The sequence below is a fragment of the Culex pipiens genome, chromosome 2 (assembly GCF_016801865.2).
Source record: "Culex pipiens pallens isolate TS chromosome 2, TS_CPP_V2, whole genome shotgun sequence".
Lineage (NCBI taxonomy): Eukaryota > Metazoa > Arthropoda > Insecta > Diptera > Culicidae > Culex > Culex pipiens.
In genome coordinates, this window is record NC_068938.1 from 213,843,904 (window position 1) to 213,865,252 (window position 21,349).

The window sequence follows — 21,349 nt, forward strand, 5'->3', positions numbered from 1 at the left end:
CATAATTAAACTGAACCAACATGGTATGTGCGAATATTATCAGTTTGCCCCTTTTTATTCTTTCTCATCCGGTGAAGTATGTTATCTTGAAATATGTTTGGTTTGAAATTCAGTGTCGATTTGACTGAGGATCAAACCGGATTACAATCAATCAAATTAACTATAATGGACGGATCGAATAATACGGATAAGCTGGATATTTTTCACTTTTTTGAAGAAAGGTAAGATGCATATTATATTGCATAATATTGTACTCAGAAGTTCCTCTGAAAATTTGAGCTCATAGCGTTAATGTTTAATGGGTGGTATTTTGAACTATTAAATATAGTAAATTTGCACAACAGCCGAATTACACGAATAGTTTTGAAAACAACATATTGAAAAAGAGATAAATAAGTATATCGTGAGTTCTTAAGGGGTTGCATACATGTAAATCGGCAAAAATGTCAGAAATTGGTAGGAGCAAACACTTCAACTTTTTTCAAAATCGGTTTCCAGGGCATTAAAATGTACATTTTCATCTATTAACAAAATAAATTTGAAGAAATTTAGTTGAATCATTACCGAGATATAGCTTTTTGAAGTCAACAGTTTCAACATTTTTAGCCGATTTGGTCAAAGCAGTGTTGAGATATCGTGGCACCCGTAAATCAACTCGATGTTCAGAGAAAAACTAACTTGATCCACCTATGTGGTTGATGCCTTCCTCACTTTTTACCAACAATGTGTAATATGAGCGGTTTGGACACATACTTCAGCTTTTTTTTTAGATCCAGAAAAATAAGTACACAGATATAACTTGAGTGGTAATAACTCGATACAGAGTTGTTTTGGACTCATTGGAAAGGTCTTTTGATAATCTAACCAACGATGGGTCGGATGGTGGATCCGGACATAGTTTACATACATTTAAGTGAGATCCGGCTTCCAAAAAGTACATCAATATCACTTAAGGGGCCATATCTCGAGACAGGGTTGCCAGATCTTCAATGTTTTGGACTCATTTGAAAGTTCTTTTGATTACCTAACCAACAATGGGTCGGATGATGGACCCGGACATAGTTTACATACATTTAAGTGAGATCCGGCTTCCAAAAAGTACATAAATATCACTTAAGTGGCAATATCTCGAGACAGGGTTGCCAGATCTCCAATGTTTTGGACTCGTTGAAAAGGTCTTTTAATAACCTAACCAATGATGGGTCGGATAGTAAATCCAGACATAGTTTACATACATTTAAGTGAGATCCGGATATATGTGAAAATGCATTTTTATACATAACTTTTGAACTACTTATCGAAACTTCAATCTGTATAAAACTCGATCTATGGGACCCTAAACCAAGTCGAATGCAACAGGTTCGGGTCAAATCGGTTCAGCCAGTGCCGAGAAACATGAGCTAGTTTGTTGGTCACATACATACATACACACACACACACACACATACACACACACACACACACACACACATACACACGCGGACCAGCAGCGGGAGGATGTCTAGGACGTGGCGGAATTGAACAAGGGCTCTGTTTAATTTCTTCGAAAAAAAAACCACATGGGTCCGTAAACACCTCTGTCAAGCGATCGAACGCCGCTATAAGTGTTTTAGCCCAAAACCTCACCAAACCCCGAATCCAAGATGTGACGCGACCCGTGTCGAGGGATGCATGGCTGGGGGGGTTCAACAAATTCCCAGTCGATAACGGAGCCTGTGGGGCACAGGGGCGAACCCCACACGTAATTTGCCCTTACTGCGTCACGGCAGGGCACTGGCGCAGCGGACCGTATTTCCCTAGCGACTCGTGGGATTCAAAATGAAGACAAGTGAAACAAACCAACAAAAGGGTCCCGATGCGCCCCAAGCATCGGAAAACACGGAGGTAGAAGAGGACGCAAACGTCGAAATGGCAGGAGGCGAGTCAAACGGCGGCGACACAACAGGCGGGGTGGCGAGCGCGTTCCGTGGAAGCGGGAAGGTGTTGAGATCCCCAGTGTTGAACCAGGCGGCTGCTTCGAGTCAGCAGATAGGAGTAATTGGAGAGGAGACTCCCAAGTCATCCTTGTTGAACTTCGCCGGCAGTACCCCTCAGGACGGAGTCCTGCTCGGAAGGACCGCGTTGCAGGAGGTCAGAAGGAGGGTTAACGAACTCTTTGATTTCATCAAGGACAAAAACAACGTCCACACCAGAATCAAGCAGATGGTGAATGGAGTCAAGGCAGCCATGAATGCCGCAGAGCGCGAAAACAGCTCGCTGGTGGTGACGCGGAATTCACTGAAGCTCAGAGCTGAAAGAGCCGAAGAAACGCTGAACGCAAAACTGGAGGAGGAAGCGCTACGGGAGAAAGAACCGAAAACGCCGCCCGGCCCAGGCTCTAAAAGGGACAGGGAAACGCCTGGAGAGGAGGAGGACGCAAAGAAGCAGAAGCAGGGGAATGGAGACAGTCCGGACCCAGCGAAGGAGCCAGAACCAGACCCAGGGAAGGAGGAATGGGAGAAGGTCAAGAAAAAGAAGCGGAAGAAAAAAGGGAAGCAGAACGAGGACACCCAAAACCCCAAGTTTCGCAGGGAGCGTAACAAAGGCGAGGCTTTGGTGGTCGAGGTGAAGGAAGGTGTTTCGTACGCAGACCTCCTCCGGAAAGTACGAACCGATCCGGAACTCAAGGAGCTTGGCGAGAACGTGGTTAAAACCAGGCGCACACAGACCGGAGCGATGCTTTTTGAGCTGAAGAATGACCCCGCGGTCAAGAGCTCAGCTTTTAAGTCCCTCGTCGAGAAAGCCGTAGGCTACGAGTCGAAGGTAAGGGCGCTATCGCCGGAGACAACGATTGAGTGCAGGAACCTGGACGAGATCACGACGGAGGAAGAGCTAGAAGATGCGCTGATCGTTCTTCTGGATGACCGCACGACACCGATGGCAATCCGGTTGAGGAAAGCCTACGGCGGCACGCAAATTGCGTCGGTCCGACTATCGACGCCTTCGGCGTCTAAGCTGCTGGAAGCCGGCAAGGTCAAAGTAGGGTGGTCGGTGTGCCCACTGAGGCCTGTTCCTCGAGTGACCCAGCAGATGACGAGGTGTTTCCGCTGTATGGGTTTCGGCCACCAGGCGAGAAATTGCGACGGTCCCGATCGAACCAACAGTTGCAGAAGATGTGGTAGAGAAGGCCACATGGCAAGAGACTGCAAAAATAAGCCGAAGTGCGTGCTCTGTAAAGAAGGCGATGGCAATAGCCATGCGACGGGTGGCTTTAATTGCCCGGTGTACAAGAAGCTGGCCTCGGGCAAAAAGTAGTGGAGGTGTCCCAGGTGAACCTCAATCACTGCGACACTGCACAGCAACTGCTGTGGCAGTCGACCGCGGAGACGGGGTGTGACGTGGCAATTATTGCAGAACCGTACCGAGTTCCTCACGACAACGGAAACTGGGCCGCGGATACAGCAAGAATGGCGGCGATACACGTGATGGGGCGGTACCCCATACAGGAAGTGGTCTCGAGGGCGTTTGAAGGATTCGTGATCGCCAAAGTAAACGGAACCTTCTTCTGTAGCTGCTATGCTCCCCCAAGATGGACCTTGGAGCAGTTTCAGCAGATGCTGGATAGTCTGACCGATGAACTGATCGGACGAAGCCCGATCGTTATCGGAGGCGACTTCAACGCGTGGGCGGTCGAGTGGGGTAGCAGATGCACCAATGCTAGGGGGCATAGCCTAATGGAAGCTCTGGCAAAGCTAGACGTTAGGCTGGCGAATCGCGGAACCAGCAGTACCTTCCGCAAAGACGGTCGTGAGTCCATTATCGACGTTACGTTCTGTAGTCCGCGACTGGCGGCCGACATGAACTGGAGGGTGAGTGAGGACTATACCCATAGCGATCACCAAGCGATCCGGTACAGCATCGGGAGACGAGCCCCTGTACCAGATAGGAGCAGCCGGTCCTACGGAAGGAAATGGAAGCTGCAGTACTTCGACGAGGGTCTCTTCGTGGAAGCGCTCCATTGGTGTGATGGTCCCCAAGACTTGAGTGCCGACGTGCTAACAGCACAACTGGTGACAGCATGCGACACAACCATGCCGCGGAGACTGGAGCCAAGGAACTGTCGTCGTCCAGCTTACTGGTGGAATGAAGAACTCGGTACCCTTCGGGCAAGTTGCCTCAGCGCCAGAAGACGAGTCCAGAGAGCAAGATCCGAAGCAACTAGAGAGGAGCGCAGAGAGGAGTACCGGTCTGCAAAGGCCGCGCTCAAGAAAGCGATCAAATGCAGCAAGACAAACTGCTTCAAGGAGTTATGCCAAGACGCTGATGCGAACCCTTGGGGGAGCGCATATCGTGTCGCGATGGCGAAGATCAGAGGCCCATCGATGGTGGCTGAAACGTGTCCCGACAAGCTGAAGGTCATTGTGGAAGGGCTCTTCCCAAGACATGACCCAACGACATGGCCTCCTACACCGTACAACGACGAAGGGGGTAGCAACGCCGAAGGTCATCTGATCACCAACGAAGAACTTGTGGCAGTAGCGAAGAGATTGAAGGTGAAGAAAGCTCCCGGCCCGGATGGAATCCCGAATTTCGCCCTGAAATCGGCGGTTCAAGCATTCCCGGATAGGTTTCGAACAGTCCTGCAGAAATGCCTGGACGAAGGACACTTCCCCGACCCGTGGAAGGTTCAAAAGCTCGTGTTGCTGCCGAAGCCAGGCAAACCACCGGGGGACCCATCATCGTATAGGCCTATATGTTTGCTGGACACCCTCGGAAAGCTTCTGGAACGGATCATCCTTAACCGGCTGACCAGGTACACGGAGAGCGAGCATGGCTTAGCAGCGAGGCAGTTCGGCTTCCGTAAAGGGAGATCCACGGTGGACGCCATCCGGAAAGTGGTCGAGAAAGCCGACGAAGCGCGGAGGAAAAAACGCAGGGGGAACCGCTGCTGCGCAATAGTCACGATTGACGTCAAGAACGCGTTCAACAGTGCGAGCTGGGCGGCCATAGCAGCAGCGCTGCACAAAATGAAGGTGCCTGACTATTTGTGCATGATCTTGAAGAGCTACTTCGAGAACCGCGTGCTGGTCTACGACACTGCCGATGGACAAAAAACCGTTGTTGTTACCGCGGGAGTTCCGCAGGGATCCATTCTGGGTTCAGCACTGTGGAACGGAATGTATGACGGAGTGTTGACACTGGGGCTACCCAACGGCGTAGAGATTGTTGGCTTTGCAGACGACATAGTGCTGACGGTAACCGGCGAAAATGTCGAGGAGGTCGAAGTGCTGGCTATGGAGGCAATCGCAATGATCGAGAACTGGATGCTCGAGGTGAAGCTGCGGATCGCTCACCAAAAGACGGAGATGGTTCTGGTTAGTAACCACAAGAAGGTGCAGCAGGCCCAGATACAAGTTGGGGAACACGTAGTGCACTCGAAGAGAGCGCTCAAGTACCTCGGGGTGATGGTGGATGACCGGCTGAACTTCAACAGCCACGTCGATTACGCCTGCGAGAAGGCGGCTAAGGCGATCATGGCACTGTCGAGGATTATGCCGAACAACGCTGGACCCAGGAGCAGTAGGCGCCGCCTCTTGGCAAGTGTCGCGACGTCCATACTTAGGTACGGCGGACCGGTATGGTGGACGGCGCTGGGGACGAAGCGAAATCGAGCGCTGCTCGACAGAACGCAGAGACTGATGGCCATGCGGGTTGCAAGCGCGTACAGGACCATTTCGTCGGAAGCGGTTGGCGTTATAGCCGGAATGATCCCCATCGGCATCACACTGGAGGAGGACACCGTGCGCTACACCCGGAGAGGCACGAGAGGTATCCGGGAAGCTGCGAAAGCCGAATCGCTGGCAAGGTGGCAACGTGAGTGGGACACCACGGAGAAAGGCAGATGGACGCATCGGCTTATTCCGTCCGTATCCACGTGGGTGAGCAGAAGGCATGGAGAGGTCACCTTCCACCTCACGCAGTTCCTGTCGGGCCATGGCTGCTTCAGGAAGTACCTGCACAGGTTCGGACATGCAGAGTCTCCTCTCTGTCCGGACTGCGTCGATTGCGAGGAAACACCGGAGCACGTGGTGTTCAGCTGCCCTCGCTTCGAGGCAGCGCGAAGCGAAATGCTGGCCATTATCGGAGCAGACACCAGCCCGGATAATGTGGTGCGAAGAATGTGCAGCGACATCGCCAAGTGGAATGCGGTCGTCGGAGCGGTGACGCAGATCACTTCGGCTCTCCAGCGCAAATGGAGAGACGACCAGAGGAGGAACGACTAGAAGCCTAGTCGAAAACCCACGAGTGTGGCTGTGAAGGAGAGCACGTTATGATGGTCGGCTCTACCAAATCGGTACACGTCTCGATGGTCACAGGAGTCGAGAACCCACGAGTGTGGCTGTGAAGGAGAGCACGTTATGACGGTTGGCTCTACCAAATCGGTACACGTCTCGATGGTCCAAGGAGAGGGCTGCATATGACTAACCGATCAAAAGCAACGCGATTCTTGGGCGCGGTTAAACCCTCGCATGGACTCATATGTATGTAGAACAGGAAATGGTTCTAGCACCCGGCATGGATCCTGTAAGTAGACTAGTGCAGAAAATGCAACGCCTCCCCCCGAAGTTATACCGAAAGGTGGTCCCGGGGGAAAAGGGCACGGCGTTCAAGGACTGGTTTAGTGGGTCGGGAAAACTCCTTTTGTTTTCCCAACCCCACACTACCTGAGAAATGAATTCTCAGGTGTCTGATAGCAGATTCCGACCTTGTAAAAAAAAAAAAAAAAAAAAACACATACACACAGACATTTGTTCAGTTTTCGATTCTGAGTCGATATGTATACATGAAGGTGGGTCTACGACGTTTTTATACAAAGTTCATTTTTAGAGCAGGATTATAGCCTTACCTCAGTGAGGAAGGCAAAACGCTCACAAAGTTTGACAGTTCGCTTTGCGCATGGAAACATTTCAAATTTAAATCGTCTCTCACTCAGTATAATAATGAAATATCTTCATGAAGCTTTCAGGAGTTATTGAAAATCATCTTTTTAATGGATTTAATAAATTTTCTGTAATATGAAATTTTGTGATTTTTTACATGTATGTAACCACTTAATATTATTCCCGAAAAGATGTCAAAAATCGAGTTTCCCAAGTTAACTTAAATCAAAAATCCATTCAAGCATCAAATGAAGGGTGAATCTACTAAGCCGTAATCCATTCAGTTCAAATTTTCATTTTTTTAAAAAGATTTTTTCCCCCCAGGGAAATCTCACCGAAACCGGTCACCGAAGAAAGGCTCGAATCTCGACCTTCTTTAGAGAAGCGATATGATGTTTACGACACGACCAATAAGTACCGCGGGCTAGCTTTGGTGTTCTGCAACATTGAGTTTTCGTCGTTTCCTAAGCGGGATGGCGCTGAAAAAGATCGTGCCAACATATGCGATGCATTGGAAAAGCTGTCATTCGATGTGAAAGTATTTGTCGACTTGAAGAGGAGGCATGTTATAAAAACCTTGAAGGAGTGGTCTAGAGAAGAGCATCACTAGAGCGTCCAATTTCCCGGGGTTACTAATTTCCCGGGAAACGGGAAATTTTCAGCCAATTTCCCGGGAAATCCCGGGAATTCCCGGGAAATTTTAAATTTATTGAAAATTGTTATGATCTTGGTTTTAATTAATATTATGCAACAAAATTGTATAGGACATCACTATTAATGGTTTAAATGAGTGTGAAGATCAATTAACAGCTTGACTGCATGTAAAAAATCATTCGACTACAAGAAAATGTGTTTTGGTATTTTTTGATGAGAAATATTTTTTTATCAAAACTGTGAGTAAAATTAATCCATAATCCACAATCATAAAATTACTTTTAAACTTGCCTCTGTGACCAGTTTATTGAAATGAGAAAAAAAACATGCAAAAATTACGTTTTTCATGACAAATACTGGTTTCAGCTCTTGAACAAATGGTAAAGCTTTTTAGTGTTGGTTTTACTCGAAACAACTCAATGTTTCAGATATTTTAAGTAAGCTTTGAATATATTTTTGCATTTTTTGAGAACAAACAATAGAAAGTAATTTTTCAATGATTTTTTTATTGTTATGCAACATGATTCAAATTATACGATAAATTAACATCATTCCACAAAAAGTCTTCTATTTTTTTTTTCACACCCTCTAACACCTGTAGTTGCACCAGTGCTCCATAATTCTTTTACTTCAAATTATAATTTCTTTAGTACTAGGTATTCAACCAATTGAATTAATTCTTTTTGCACAAATTCGATTTTCATCTCATTGATCATGGTAAACAAAAACGTAAAAAAATCTCAATTTTAATTTGGAGGTAAGAAGTTAACATTGTTTTGATGAAATAACATCAATCTATTAAAACATTACCTAATTGTTATAATTTAATACTCATTAAGCAAGATCTATTTCCAGTTGCTTCAATAATTAATATTATCAGAAATAAATCTGATATCATAATTTCTGATGATCTGATTAATTATATATAAACCAAACAACACATTTAATTAAACAAAATCATGTCGAGTTTGTTTATTTATTATTTTTTAAGAGATTTTTTTTAAAAAAATAGTTAAAAAAATGTAAGAAAATGTATACTTCCGCTTGAATTTCGGGAATTCCCGGGAAATTTACAAATTTCCCGGGAAACGGGAAATCTTTTTTTTCGGGAAATCCCGGGAATTCCCGGGAATTTTTTTCCCGGGACGGGAAATTGGACGCTCTAAGCATCACGTCAATAGTGATAGCCTCGTGGTGGTCGTGATGTCTTACGGCGAAAAGGGATTTATCTATGCAAAAGATCAACAATACGAACCGAAAGCTCTTCACAAGTACTTTGTCGGCAACGCGTGTCCTTCGCTTATCGGGAAACCAAAATTATTTTTCGTGCAGACGTGTCCGCCGAACGGAAAAAAATCTAAATCATCAAACGACCATGCTATCAAACCAAAGATCGATTGTGATAATGCCAATTCAAAAACATCATATTTTATTCCAACATGGGCGGATTTGCTAATCATGTACAATGGTGAGAATTCATGGAAAGATATCGAAAAACGATCGTGTTTTATCCAGTCGCTTTGTAAGGAGCTGAATGACAATAATCAGAATCGAGAACTTTTGACGCTTCTGACCAGAGTTATTCGTAGAACTGTCTTTGGGTACAAATTTTCGGAGCCTAATAATAATCCAGTACAAGTGCCTTGCATATTGTCAATGCTGACAAAATCGTTCCACTTTTACGAAAAAAAAGAAAGCGAAAACGGAAATTAAAATGCAAACAAGGATAAAACAAAATTACTTTATTGCGGAAGCTTATTGGTTTGATTCAGTGAACATACCAAGCTCAAATCCCAAATGTGATCTTAAAAAGTCGCAACCCGTGAAAATAATTTAAAGAAATATATGGCGTATTTTAAATATCAAACTCATCATCTTTCAACAGTTCTCAGAAATTGCTAATGTGCAATTTTTGAAAGTTAGAACTTCACGGGTTAAATTCCAACAACTCCACTGTTGATATTGTTGCGTCTATTCAAACTCATATTTGGGTTGTTGCCTCTGAACGACCATCGAAATAAGAGCTAGAAGGTCCGCATAAGTTAAATTTTTTAAATTAAACAGTTTCTCTTTCAACATGTCTTTATAAATAAAAATAAAATTATTAATCGTACAATTTGCACACTGCGTTTCATTTTTAACTTTTTCAGAAAAAAAGGCGCACTTTTTATGAAAATATCTTGAAATCCTACTGTAGGTTAGAGAGCCGAGGCGGACTACTCGAACAAACCTCTCAATATCAGTAGAAAAGTCATTTTTTTTACAAACTTATACAATCCAGCCAATATTATCCAAAGTTCTCGGATAATTAGGCTTCGAATTATAATTATCAAAATTCGAATCAAGAAAAAAAAATCGTTTCTTATTTTGGATTGTTGAAATCAAGTATGACCCAAAAAAGCTCTCAAGTGATTTGGAATTTTATAACCTAAGATAGTGGACAAAATGAAATATTGAGAAAATGCATTTGGTAATCTAACAGGTAAGCATCCACACACAAATTGAGTCGCAGAACTCGAATAGGATGTTAAAAGTAAGAAAAACGAAAAATAATGTGTTTATTTGATTCATTAAAACTTTAGCTTGTATTAAATTAAATGTAATTGTTTCGGTCAATTTCAATGAAATACCTTGTTACAATAACTTTGAAAAAAAATATCTTGGGTCGTCTCAAGTATTTTTTTTAGTTTCAGTTCGTGGAGTACACAAAAACAGTTAAAAAAATCAATTACTGAAGTTTCTGTTGAAAAAGTAAAAAAAAACAAAATTCCTTTTTTATTTGCTTTTTTGATGTTTTTAGACCACGTTGAATGACCAACTTGATGGTTTTCAAAAACATAAAAAAACAGTTTTTTTTTTGTTTATTGGACCTTTGCAAAATACTCCTTATTTGGAATGATAACAGTTGTTTTGTGAACTAAACTTTGAAAAATATTTGCAACGGCCTTAGATATATTGAAAACTAATGATTGTAAAACAACTGGGAAGGGAAGATTCCATGGCTTATGATTTAATATTTCTATTTTTTCAAGTAATTTTTAGAATGTCATTAAATTCTAATTTTTTTCAATGTCATGGCGCGAAATTTTGATTTTTGCGCCGTGAAAAATTATTTTGAAATGAAATTGAAACCACTTATTTATATAACATTATCAGGCTAAACATACAAATGACATCACTTCCTTTCATTTGCAGACCATTTGAACTTTACATAACTACACCATGATTCATACCAAGAACATTTGTTTACTATGAGTTCTTGTTAAGAAGAAAAAAACGGGGTCGTGAAGATTAGAGTGTGTGATATATTTATAGTAAAATGACGTTTTTTAAACCGTCGTTATGTACACACAGAACAACGTTCGTTATCTTTGAACTTGATGCGCGATAAACGCGATATCACGCTTAACTGTGCACCAGCAGCTTATCAGTTGGTCTCAGTTTCGATTTCTTTCTCCGCCGAGGTAGCGCGTTTGAACGTCGGAAATTCAGTATTGAATTGATTGAGGTGAAAATCAGATCGTATTGAAGCAAGAAAGTCGCAATGGACACTGACGGATCCAAGAGTGCGGATGAATTGGATGTTTTGGGATTTGGGAACAAGTAAGATGCTATGAAGCAAGAAAGACCAGCCTACTAGATTGATGCGTGTTTTCAGATCAAACTCATCTCGACCTGCCGCCAAAGAGAAGCCCGTCTCACGGCCTACTTTGGAGGAGTACTACGATACGACGAATGGACGCCGCGGCCAGGCGCTGGTGTTTAGCCACATGAACTTTACGGCGATGGCCAAGCGGAACGGAACGGACAAGGATCGGGATGACATTTGCACCGCGTTGTACGAATTGGACTTTAACGTGCACGTGTACGAAGATTTGAGTCGGAAGGAGGTACTGGAGACGCTGAAGAAGTGGTCTCTAGAGGATCACTCGGACAGCGACTGCCTGGTGGTGGTCGTAATGTCTCACGGTGAAGAGGGAGTTCTGTACGCCAGGGACAGCAAGTACAATGTGGACGCGCTGTGGAAGAACTTTGTCGGGAACGCCTGCCCTTCGTTGATTGGTAAGCCCAAGATGTTTTTCATCCAAGCTTGTCGTGGAGAGGAGTTTGATGAAGGAGTCACGCTCAAGACGGACGGACCCAAAGACATGGTCGACTCAAAGAAGGAGCAAGTGTCGTACTCGATTCCAGCGATGGCGGATCTTCTGGTGATGTACTCCACGTACGATGGGCACTACTCGTGGCGTAACCCAAAACAAGGCTCGTGGTTCATTCAGTCGATGTGCAGGGAGTTCAAGGAGAACGGGCGGGTTCGTGATCTGTTGACGCTGTTGACCGGTGTGGCCCGGCGGACGGCCTTCGAGTATCAATCGTTCGTGCCCAACAATGAGAAAATGGACGCCATGAAGCAGATGCCTTGTCTAATATCGATGTTGACAAAAACCTTTTACTTTACAAAGAAAACAAAAAGCAAAGTAGTGACTGCAATAGAATAAAGGATAGATAAGTTTTCACCTGAAGTGATTCAGCATGTGGACGAACACACGGAAGGTGTGATAGGCGATTGATAACAGCTTGGTAGTATTCGTTCGATGAACTTAGAAACGTGAGTACGAAACGATAATCACTGTCACTACTGTCAGTTTTTTTTATGAATAGTAACCATTAAAATGAATTAAAAAGGTGTTCAAAAAATTATTTGTGCAATAGAGGAGAAAATCGTGACGTCAGAAATGAACTCAAATCACTCAAAGTTCATTTTGTGAGTGACTTTAACATTTTGGCCTAGTTTGACAGCTACCTTGTCCCCAGTTTTCTGATGGGAGAGAAAAGGAGGCGAATACTTTATGAAAATCATACCTGTCAAAATTCCTAGCCTCAAAATTTTGTCGCGAGTTTCTTTTCTCCTCTATAACAATTATAATGCGAAACTGTGTCCAAATATTATGATTAATCATTTTGTTAAAAGAAACTCAACATCTATCAGTTCCTGTTACAGCAATAATTACTCAAATGTATGGTTAAATTGAATAACGGCAGTCAACAGCTTGTGACTTATGTATGGCACTACCCCTGCCGAACAGATAACTGCGTTGTTTACTTATTGGTTGTTGTGTTGAAGTGACCTGGTAAGAAGATTTGGCAGACGATATGGAATGTTGTCAAACTTGTATATCGATGGTGACACATATATGACATTATATTTATGATCAATCTTCGTTTTTGATAAAATTCAAATTGTCCAAATTATTCAACATGAATCATTTTTTATGAGCATTTTAACATATAATGTAATTCAATATAAAAAAAACAATCTGCCAACTAAAATTTCAGCAGGATTCATCTTTTTTTTTTTTTGTTGAATGACCACTATCTATTAGTTATTTCATATGAGCAAATCTTCCCGAGCTCCGAAAAAGGATTTCATTTGTATTTTTTTTAATTTGGTTCAAACTTTTAGGGGGGCTTCTTTATGACTAAAAAAGCCATTTGGGTCATTGGTACCCATTGAAGTGTCTAATCAATTTTGGCAATTATCCACACAATCTTTTGAAGGATTTTTTTTATTGATTTAGTGTCTTTGGCAAAGTTGAAGCTATTAATGAGGACTATTCAGACAAAGATAAAAACACAGTAAATATGTTATTCGCCAATTTTGTAAAAACCCTTTTTTTACCAAAAATCATTTGTGAAAAAAGTTTTTTTAAATTTCCTTTCAGGCCCGAATTAAAAAAAATTGTTTATGACGGGAAAATAATTCTATGGACTATACGAAAATTATAGGCTAGTTGGGGAAATTTTGATATTTCTTAGATATTATTTCAACCCCTCAGGCCTGAAAGGGTTAAGGGACAAAAACTCGCATCTTTAAGCCATGATTTTCATAAAAACAATCAGATTTTTGATGTTTTATTTATTGATATTAATTAACCCGCTGTTTATTCGACCATCAGTAGATTTTTAGGTTAGGTTTGGCTTTCGGATATCAATTAAACACAATTTAATTTTCTGTCAATGGTTCCTCATTACAAATTTGGCTATTGTATTTTTTTTTTTTTTTTTTTTTTTGGGAGAGTGATCCAGCCGCACATCGTTGATGTCGAAACCTCTAAACTGGGCCCTCGTCCTGTCACGTCCGTAGTCTTGTCGTACATTACAACTAGAATCAGATCTGCCAATGAATTAGTACACTTCGACCAAATAAACACTGACGCTGTATGGATCTGACTCTAGAATAAATGCACAGCTGTGTGTTATTCATAAGTCCAAAATGTTCAATTATTCATATAAGTCCATATTTTCATTTGCGGATAACTACCTAACTTGAATTGAATACAAGATTTAAAGCAAGCTATCCGAAAGCTACTCTTATCTCAAATCCCCGACATTTTAATTAATAGCCAAAAAAACGTTTCTTGTAAAACCTGTCTGACTTCTTTTTAAAAAAAACAAAAAAAAATAATTAATAACAGTTCATATTTTACAAGTCGTGAATTGAAATAGAGACGACCATTTGATCGTCAGAATTCCAGTAGATCCTCGATTCGCAACAATGGTCGATACAATCATAATCCGGCAACCGTTAGTTCAACAGATCAACGAACTTAGTCCGCTATCATTTCACTATTGATTGATCGAGACTCTACGGAAATTTTGACAAATCAAAATGGTTTGTATGCTACCTGAATGAAAATCACCGATTCTGATAGAATTACTGAATTCACTGTTACTAATTTTGTCCCTAAATAACTAAAGGAAAGTATTAAAAGTTGATATTTATAGTTAAAATCCTAAATTCTACAAAAACTAATTTTTTTAAAAACCCGCATCCTAACCTGACACCCACATCAAGATAGGGAAAAATCACATATGTAGCGGTTCATTGTACAAATGTGATATTTCCACTATCGGAGAACCTCCTTGTCTCGATGACAGCTTACCGGCCATCGATTAAGCCCTGAGACTGCGCCAAAGTGGGTTCTCGCAGCATGAAGTGGTGTCCATGTGTAAAAATGGAAGCTTCAGCAATATACTGAACACTTCGATTTTAATTCCACATCGAATCAAGTCATACTCTTTTCCAAACAAGCATCAAACCTATGACACTCATTATGACAAAGCCCAGGGAATAAATTTTTTCATTTTTTTTTCGATACAAAAAAATATTTCTTCTCCTAAAGTTTTCAGGAAATTTTTAAATTTTTAAATGATTCGAAAGAAGCAGTCGAAAATAAAATAGTTATACATTTTTTTTTATTGTGAAGCTGTCTTATTCGCGATTTTTCTCTTGTGCAGATTCAGAATATTATAATAGATTTTTTTTTTTCATACCTTTCGTTGTAGATAGTTTAAAAAAATGTATGGTTTTTTCAGTGTTATTCATTTGGACCACTTTTTCCAAACAGCTCAAACAGTATTGATAAGATTTTAAATTTGAAAAGTTTGAAAATATGTGATTTTTTCTCAGTAATTTAAAATAGATGAATTCAATGTGTAGAATAATGCTTTATCATATTTAGAAAAAGCACAAAAAAATATCAGCCCACGTTGAATAACGGTCGTTATGGACACGACAATAACTGGAGCACGCCGCACTCCACCAATGTCAAGTTTACCACGTGTTTTCCCTTCCTGGATACCAAGTTAACCATTGGCTCCAGTATCGATCCAACACCCGTCCAAGTCGGAAGTTTTAGAACTTGATTCACTTGCAAGCTATTTTCTTTAGATATTAAATTAACTTCGTAATGGACGGTTACGAAAACACCAGCGAGGATCCACTGATCCGGAAGCGCTTCTCCGACAACATCTTGGACATTCTGCGCCCACTGTCGGAGTCGGAAATGCCCAAGCTGGGGTGCGGCGGCACTCAGGACGAGCACGGGTCCGAGTACAGCGCCCTGTCGGAACCGTTTTCCGACCTGGACGAATCTTACATTTTGCTGGACCAGAGGACGAAGGTTTATTGGGTGTTCATTTCGTTTGTAAGAATTTAAAAATATTTTGTGATATTCAGAAACCAGGTGACGACGAAGGGGATGAGATTCTGCTGAACCAATTCACGCCGGAGTTTCGCAAGGTTTACGACGAAATGATGGCAGAGAAGAGGGACGGGCTGGAGGAAGAAGAGCCTCCTTTTATCGTAGATGAGGGTGAGCGGGATTCCACCGAGGATGAGTTGATGCTTCTGCACGACCCTGGGCAGTTTAGCCCAAAGTTTCGCGAATTTATTGACGATTTGCTGAAGCAGTGCGATTTGACGTACCACGTGGAGGAGAAGAAGCGGAAGGTATGGCTGAATTGGTAATTTGAGAAATAAATATAATAGTTTGTATTATTCTAGGAAGCCCAGAAGAAGAAGGAACGTCGTCCCCGGCGAGCTGCCTCGGAGGAATCTTTCGCTGGTCCGGACAACGATTCACTCTCTGGCGTGTGGCGTATGTTGGATGCCGTTTCGGTGGAGAATGGTTTTCCGATGTCCAACAATTACTACAACCTGTACGACGATCGGCGCTTCGATTGGCTGACCCGGGATGAAGTTCCGTGGAACCAGATTGAGGAATCGAAAAATAAGTGCGAAAATTGGCTTAAATCAGCCCACGCGCGTAAGCAAAGCAAGCCATGAAACGATTCGTGGAATATTTCGAAAGAGCACTTTTATTCAAGATTGCATACAAGTAATAAAGTTGAAAGGTATGAACATGCGCGTGTGTACGGGTAATTCCGATTTCAAACATTGCTTAGTCCCTTGTTCACGTAATTCTCCCGCACATCTTTGACCATGAGGCTGACCAGCTTCTCCAAGTCGTACTGATGCTGCCAGCCCCAGTCACGGCGCGCGTCCTGGTCGTCAAAGACCTGTGGCCACGAGTCTGCGATGGCCTGGCGCGAGTCGGGCCGGTAGCTCACGTGGATCTCTGGAATATGCTTCGCCAGCTCGTTGACCAGCTCCTCCGGCGTAAAGGACATGGCCGTCACGTTGTACACCCGGCGCTCTAGCTTCTCCTCCGGTGCGGTCATGAACTCGTGCAGCGACCGCAAACAGTCGTCAATGTACATCATCGGCAGCCGCGTGTCCGGCTTGAGGTAGCACTCGTATTTGCCCGATTTGAGCGCCTCGAAGAAGATCGCCACGGCGTAGTCTACAAGAAAAGACCTCTCATAATCTGTAATTCTCACTGAATCTCAAAAAATCTTACCAGTGGTGCCACCGCCCGGCGGATCGCTCGAGATGACTCCCGGAAACCGCAAACAGCGAAAGTCCAGCCCGAACTTATGGTGATAATACTCCCCAATCAACTCTGCGTGCACCTTCGACACTCCGTAAATCGTCCGCGGGCGCTGGATGGTCACATTTGGCGTCGGATTGCGCGGGCTGTCCGGCCCGAACGCTCCGATCGTACTCGGCACGAACACCCTCAGTTTGTACTGCTTGGCCAGCTCGATCACGTTGTGCAGGCCCTCGATGTTGACGCGCACGGCCAGCGGGACGTTCTGCTCGCCGATGGCACTCAACAGGGCGGAAAAGTGGATGATCCAGTCGACCCGGTGATCGACCACGATCTTCTGCAGGCCCTTAAAGTCTAAAATATCGGCAAAGATGTACGGCCCGCTGTTGACGATCTCCTCGCTCGGTTTGATGATGTCGGACAGGATGACGCTGTCCTCGCCGTAGGTGCCGCGCAGCAGCTTCGCGCACTCCGTCCCCAGCTGGCCGAGTCCGCCTTTTGAAGACAAAGAAAGTGTAATAAAAACGTTAAATCTAATCTAATCTAATCGAACACAAGCGCAGCCAGTCCGAAGAAAGCATCCTGGAAGAACTTGCGGTTAGAATACGCCCCAAGTCCTTTCTTGTCATTATTAATTAATGTACTTTTCGAATCTACATTAACCCAGAAGGGTCATTTTTTCCTTTAGAACAAAAATTTTCATTTTAAAATTTCGTGTTTTTTCTAAGGTTGCAGGGTTATTTTTTAGAGTGTAACAATGTTCTACAAAGTTTTACAGCAGACAATTACAAAAAAATTGATATATAAACACAAGGAGTTTGCTTAAGAACATCACGAGTTAAAAAAAAGTCCAGGTGAGTAAATAACCAGAATGTTTGAATGTTCTAGCGATAAAAACATTAATAAAATATTTCGTACAACATTTTCGATCAAATTGTTGGATTCTTTTAATTATTGATATGCCAATAATTAAAACAATATTCCAATATCAATAATTAAAAAAATCAACTTTGAAAATTTTAACCTTTGAAAAAAGTTTTTGCACAAAGACCACATTTCATGGCCAAAATAATGTTCAAATAAATATTGTGGATTTAGATGGATTTTCTAGCATCTTCTCGCGGCCGTTGGAAACGGTCGTGGATAGGCCTAGGGGTGCCCAATTGGTGTGAAAAAGTTCAATTCAAAGAAAAGTTATGGCTGACAAATGTTATCTCTAATCACTTCTCTAACATCATAAATAGATTCTTGCAATATTTTTATCATGTTGGAATAAATAGATTCTTGCAATATTTTTATCATGTTGGAAAAATATTATCTTTCTTGAAAAATGTTTCGATTTTTTTATTATATGATCATTCCTGGTTCTGGCTCAATGCCGCCATCATGCGAACAAGTGCTCCGTGTATTTGTCAACAAAGCTGCGACTGGATGGAAAGACGAAGTAAGGTAGGAGAGGTTTTGACATTTTCAATTTCGCATCTGACCCGCCGCCTATTTCGACGGTCGTTTGTAACGACCGAGTTCAGTTAGGAACTAATCGTACAATAATTATAAAAAAAGAGTCATAGACACTTAGGAAATTCTCGAAACAAATTGTTGATTTTCTTGATTGGACGTAACAGGAGCTGGCGCTTTGCATTTGAATTTTAAATGGGATTTAACCCGTAAAAAAAAGGATTTTTTTCAAAAAGGTCACTTTTTGAGGCATATTGGCCACTGAAGCGTTTATTTTCAACATTACTGGCGTGTAGGCCAGATCCTTGCGCATCTTTTGGTTTATGTAACATTGAAATTTGGAGCACCCTGAAGCTCGGTACAAACCTTCAAAGTTTGAATTTTTTTCGAAAAATTGACCCCAACAAAATCAAATGGCGTCTAGGGCGTCGCGGGGCGCGACGCATATCTTTTTTGCTGGGGCCGATTTTTCGAAAAAATGCCAAACTTTGAAGGCCTGTACCGAGCTCTAGGATGCTCAAAACTTCAATGTTATATATACCAAAACATGCGCAAGGATCTGGCCTACACGCCAGTGATAAAAATAAACGCATCATTGGCCAATAGAGCATTCTATGTGCGTAAGTATTGCGTGTACGTACAAGAAAATAAAGTGAGCTTAAATTTTGTCAGCCAGCAAAACCAAATGGTGCGCTAGTGTGCGTACGCGAAACGTCATAAAGCTCTATATGCCTCAAAAAGTGACCTTTTTGAATTTTTTTTGCGGGTTAAATCCCATTTAAAATTCAAATGCAAAGCGCCAGCTCCTGTTACGTCCGATCAAGCTATTTTGGATTTGGGCTCAATACGCCCACCGGAAAAAAAACCCTTGAATGCCCGCCAAAAAGTCATTTTTGTTACAGTCTAATATACATATTTAAAAAATCAACTTTAAAAATTTTTACTTTTAAAAAAAGATTTGGTATAAAGTCCACATATCTTGTACAAAATAGTGATCCTTGATAAAAATTGGTCAAAATATTCCCATAGTTAAAGTGAAATTCAGTGAAATCCCAGAGTTTGCAATAAAAAATCTGTTGAATGTTTTTTCAGCAATTTTTTGAAAATGTATAAACTTAATTCTAGATTAAATTTTCAAAACAACATATCCCTCATGGGTTTCCTATGCAGATAGGGCCTTTTGAAAATTTAATCGAGAATTTATTTTTTTATTTTTGTGTTCTACAGTGAGTTTGAGTCAATTTCGCCCAACTTTCTAAAACATAGCATATTTATTGATCAAGTTCACAATCGTCTTCTGGATTTGTTTTCTTGATTTAATATCTTTTTTGTATGCGTTCAGTTTAAAATAAAGCAACTTAAAAAACAAAATGTTTTGGCTATTGAAATTACAACTTTAATGATTCTCGTTGCATTAGATCTAAAACGATATCAAGAATAAACTCAAAACAAGTTCAGGTAAACCTTAATCAAATACGTTTACTCTCATTCACAGATGAAAAGGCATTTCAAATTGATTTTTTGTTGTAGTTTTGGGATATTTTTATTCAAGTTATAACAATTTTTGGCACCCTGTAGATATCTTTAAAAAAAATCAATTCGATCACTTCCTAAAACATAACAGACAACTACTTCTCAAGTCCAATCTAATAAATCTTTAAGTTAATTGAAGGCTAGCAACAACAATCTAGTCCCAGTCTTCCTCCCCGCCTAGTATCCAGTTCTAAGGTCTATCGTGCCTTCCACGCGGTCAAGATCGACAATTTGCATACATATTCTCGTATACACTATTGCTTAGAAACAACACTTCAGTGACAGTTCAACCACATCCCTCTGGCCAGCATGGTGCGCTCGAGAATCATTCTCAATTGAAATAAATTAAATTACATCAGCGCTGGGGTCGCCAAATAGAGTCGTAGACCTTCACTGGCTATAAAACTTCAAAGTCAACCAATAACTCAAGATTGGCTGGAATGTTTTAACTTTTAATAACTTTCTACATTTGTATAACCCTATTAAGGCTGTTACATTACACGATTAACAACGCTCCACAACGAGGTCACAGTTCCCTGGGGAACCTCGCACGTGACCCATATATCAAACTCACCTGTGATCAATATCTTGGGACTGCTTTTCTTCCCGATGGAAAAGAATCGCTGCTGTTGGCTGGTCCTCACAACCGTTGTCGTCGTCGTGACGCCACTTCCCCCAAGTTGTCGCACCAACCCGACGACACTCCCACTTCCGGTTAGCAGCTTCTTCAGGATCATTTTTTGTACTTTTCACTAAACTCCACTGCTTAACAAACACCTTAAGGTACTCGCGCTAGTCCGTCTGACCGATCAGCCAACCCGCGAACTTCTAACTGATAATTTTCGCGCGGCGAGTTTTTCCGCGGTCACGAAGATTTCCCCCCGCGCGAGATATCGATTGACAAGTGATTGGCACTCCTAAAATTAGGGGATTGTTGAGGGGATGGTTTCACCAGATGTGTCGCGGGAAGCCGTAGAGTTTTTCCGGACAAAAATAGCTTCCTCGAGAAAGGCTAAAATTACGCGCGCCAGAGAAAGAGAGAGGGGAGTTCAAGATTGAAGGACCTACGTCCAAGTTTGCTCTGGCGAGAAGAATGTGTGCTGGACCGTCCAGTTCAAGCGCTAATCAACCACTGGTTCCAGCAGGAGCGGTTCAGGTTCGGATATCATGCGCGAGCGCGCGCTCGACCAATTTCGCCAAGTTTGATCGAAATTTCGCTGCGCGATGATAAATGTTCTGAAAGCGGTGGGTTGATTGTGAAGTAAATGTTAATAAACGTTTACAGGCTTTTAAGAAAATTATCTGAATTTGAATGATATAGTTTCATTCTTTCCCATATATGTCATCTTTAAAATCAAGAATTAATCTATTCATAAAAAAAGTTGTTACATAAATATAAATGTTTTTAAACAAGTTTTTTTTTTACCGTATAAGGTGAAAATAAATCAAGAAATTTGAGTAAAACCTCGAAAATAAAACATTAAAATTTTAAAAAGTTATAAATCTTTGAAGATTTCACTAGGAAAAAAATAAAAAAATATTACAATTCAAAAA

The 21,349-nt window shown here is 41.9% G+C and overlaps 3 protein-coding genes across 3 annotated transcripts; 2 read left to right on the plus strand and 1 right to left on the minus strand.

Moving 5' to 3' along the window:
- Nucleotides 1-11,017: 11,017 nt before the first annotated feature.
- Nucleotides 11,018-12,082, plus strand: LOC120416833 (caspase-like). The gene is made up of 2 exons (XM_039578719.2): nt 11,018-11,177; nt 11,233-12,082. The coding sequence occupies exons 1-2, from the start codon at nt 11,119-11,121 to the stop codon at nt 12,068-12,070; spliced, it is 897 nt and encodes a 298-aa protein (XP_039434653.1). The 5' UTR covers nt 11,018-11,118; the 3' UTR covers nt 12,071-12,082.
- A 3,004-nt stretch (nt 12,083-15,086) lies between these two features.
- LOC120416834 (uncharacterized) lies at nt 15,087-16,279 on the plus strand. Its single transcript, XM_039578720.2, has 3 exons — nt 15,087-15,535; nt 15,592-15,864; nt 15,919-16,279. The coding sequence occupies exons 1-3, from the start codon at nt 15,323-15,325 to the stop codon at nt 16,198-16,200; spliced, it is 768 nt and encodes a 255-aa protein (XP_039434654.1). The 5' UTR covers nt 15,087-15,322; the 3' UTR covers nt 16,201-16,279.
- Nucleotides 16,212-20,932, minus strand: LOC120416832 (L-threonine 3-dehydrogenase, mitochondrial). The gene is made up of 3 exons (XM_039578718.2): nt 20,370-20,932; nt 16,775-17,299; nt 16,212-16,717 (listed from the first exon to the last, which is right to left on the minus strand). The coding sequence occupies exons 1-3, from the start codon at nt 20,530-20,532 to the stop codon at nt 16,305-16,307; spliced, it is 1,101 nt and encodes a 366-aa protein (XP_039434652.1). The 5' UTR covers nt 20,533-20,932; the 3' UTR covers nt 16,212-16,304.
- Nucleotides 20,933-21,349: the final 417 nt, after the last annotated feature.

Excerpts from the sequence above, each read along its gene's own strand:
- LOC120416833 (XM_039578719.2), top strand. The coding sequence starts at position 11,119 with ATGGACACTGACGGATCCAAGAGTGCGGATGAATTGGATGTTTTGGGA. Across the intron at positions 11,178-11,232 it reads GTTTTGGGATTTGGGAACAA|ATCAAACTCATCTCGACCTG; the intron begins GTAAGATGCTAT and ends GCGTGTTTTCAG.
- LOC120416834 (XM_039578720.2), top strand. The coding sequence starts at position 15,323 with ATGGACGGTTACGAAAACACCAGCGAGGATCCACTGATCCGGAAGCGC. Across the intron at positions 15,536-15,591 it reads TGCTGGACCAGAGGACGAAG|AAACCAGGTGACGACGAAGG; the intron begins GTTTATTGGGTG and ends TGTGATATTCAG. Across the intron at positions 15,865-15,918 it reads TGGAGGAGAAGAAGCGGAAG|GAAGCCCAGAAGAAGAAGGA; the intron begins GTATGGCTGAAT and ends GTATTATTCTAG.
- LOC120416832 (XM_039578718.2), bottom strand. The coding sequence starts at position 20,532 with ATGATCCTGAAGAAGCTGCTAACCGGAAGTGGGAGTGTCGTCGGGTTG. Across the intron at positions 17,300-20,369 it reads TCCCAAGATATTGATCACAG|GCGGACTCGGCCAGCTGGGG; the intron begins GTGAGTTTGATA and ends TGTCTTCAAAAG. Across the intron at positions 16,718-16,774 it reads GCCGGGCGGTGGCACCACTG|ACTACGCCGTGGCGATCTTC; the intron begins GTAAGATTTTTT and ends CTTTTCTTGTAG.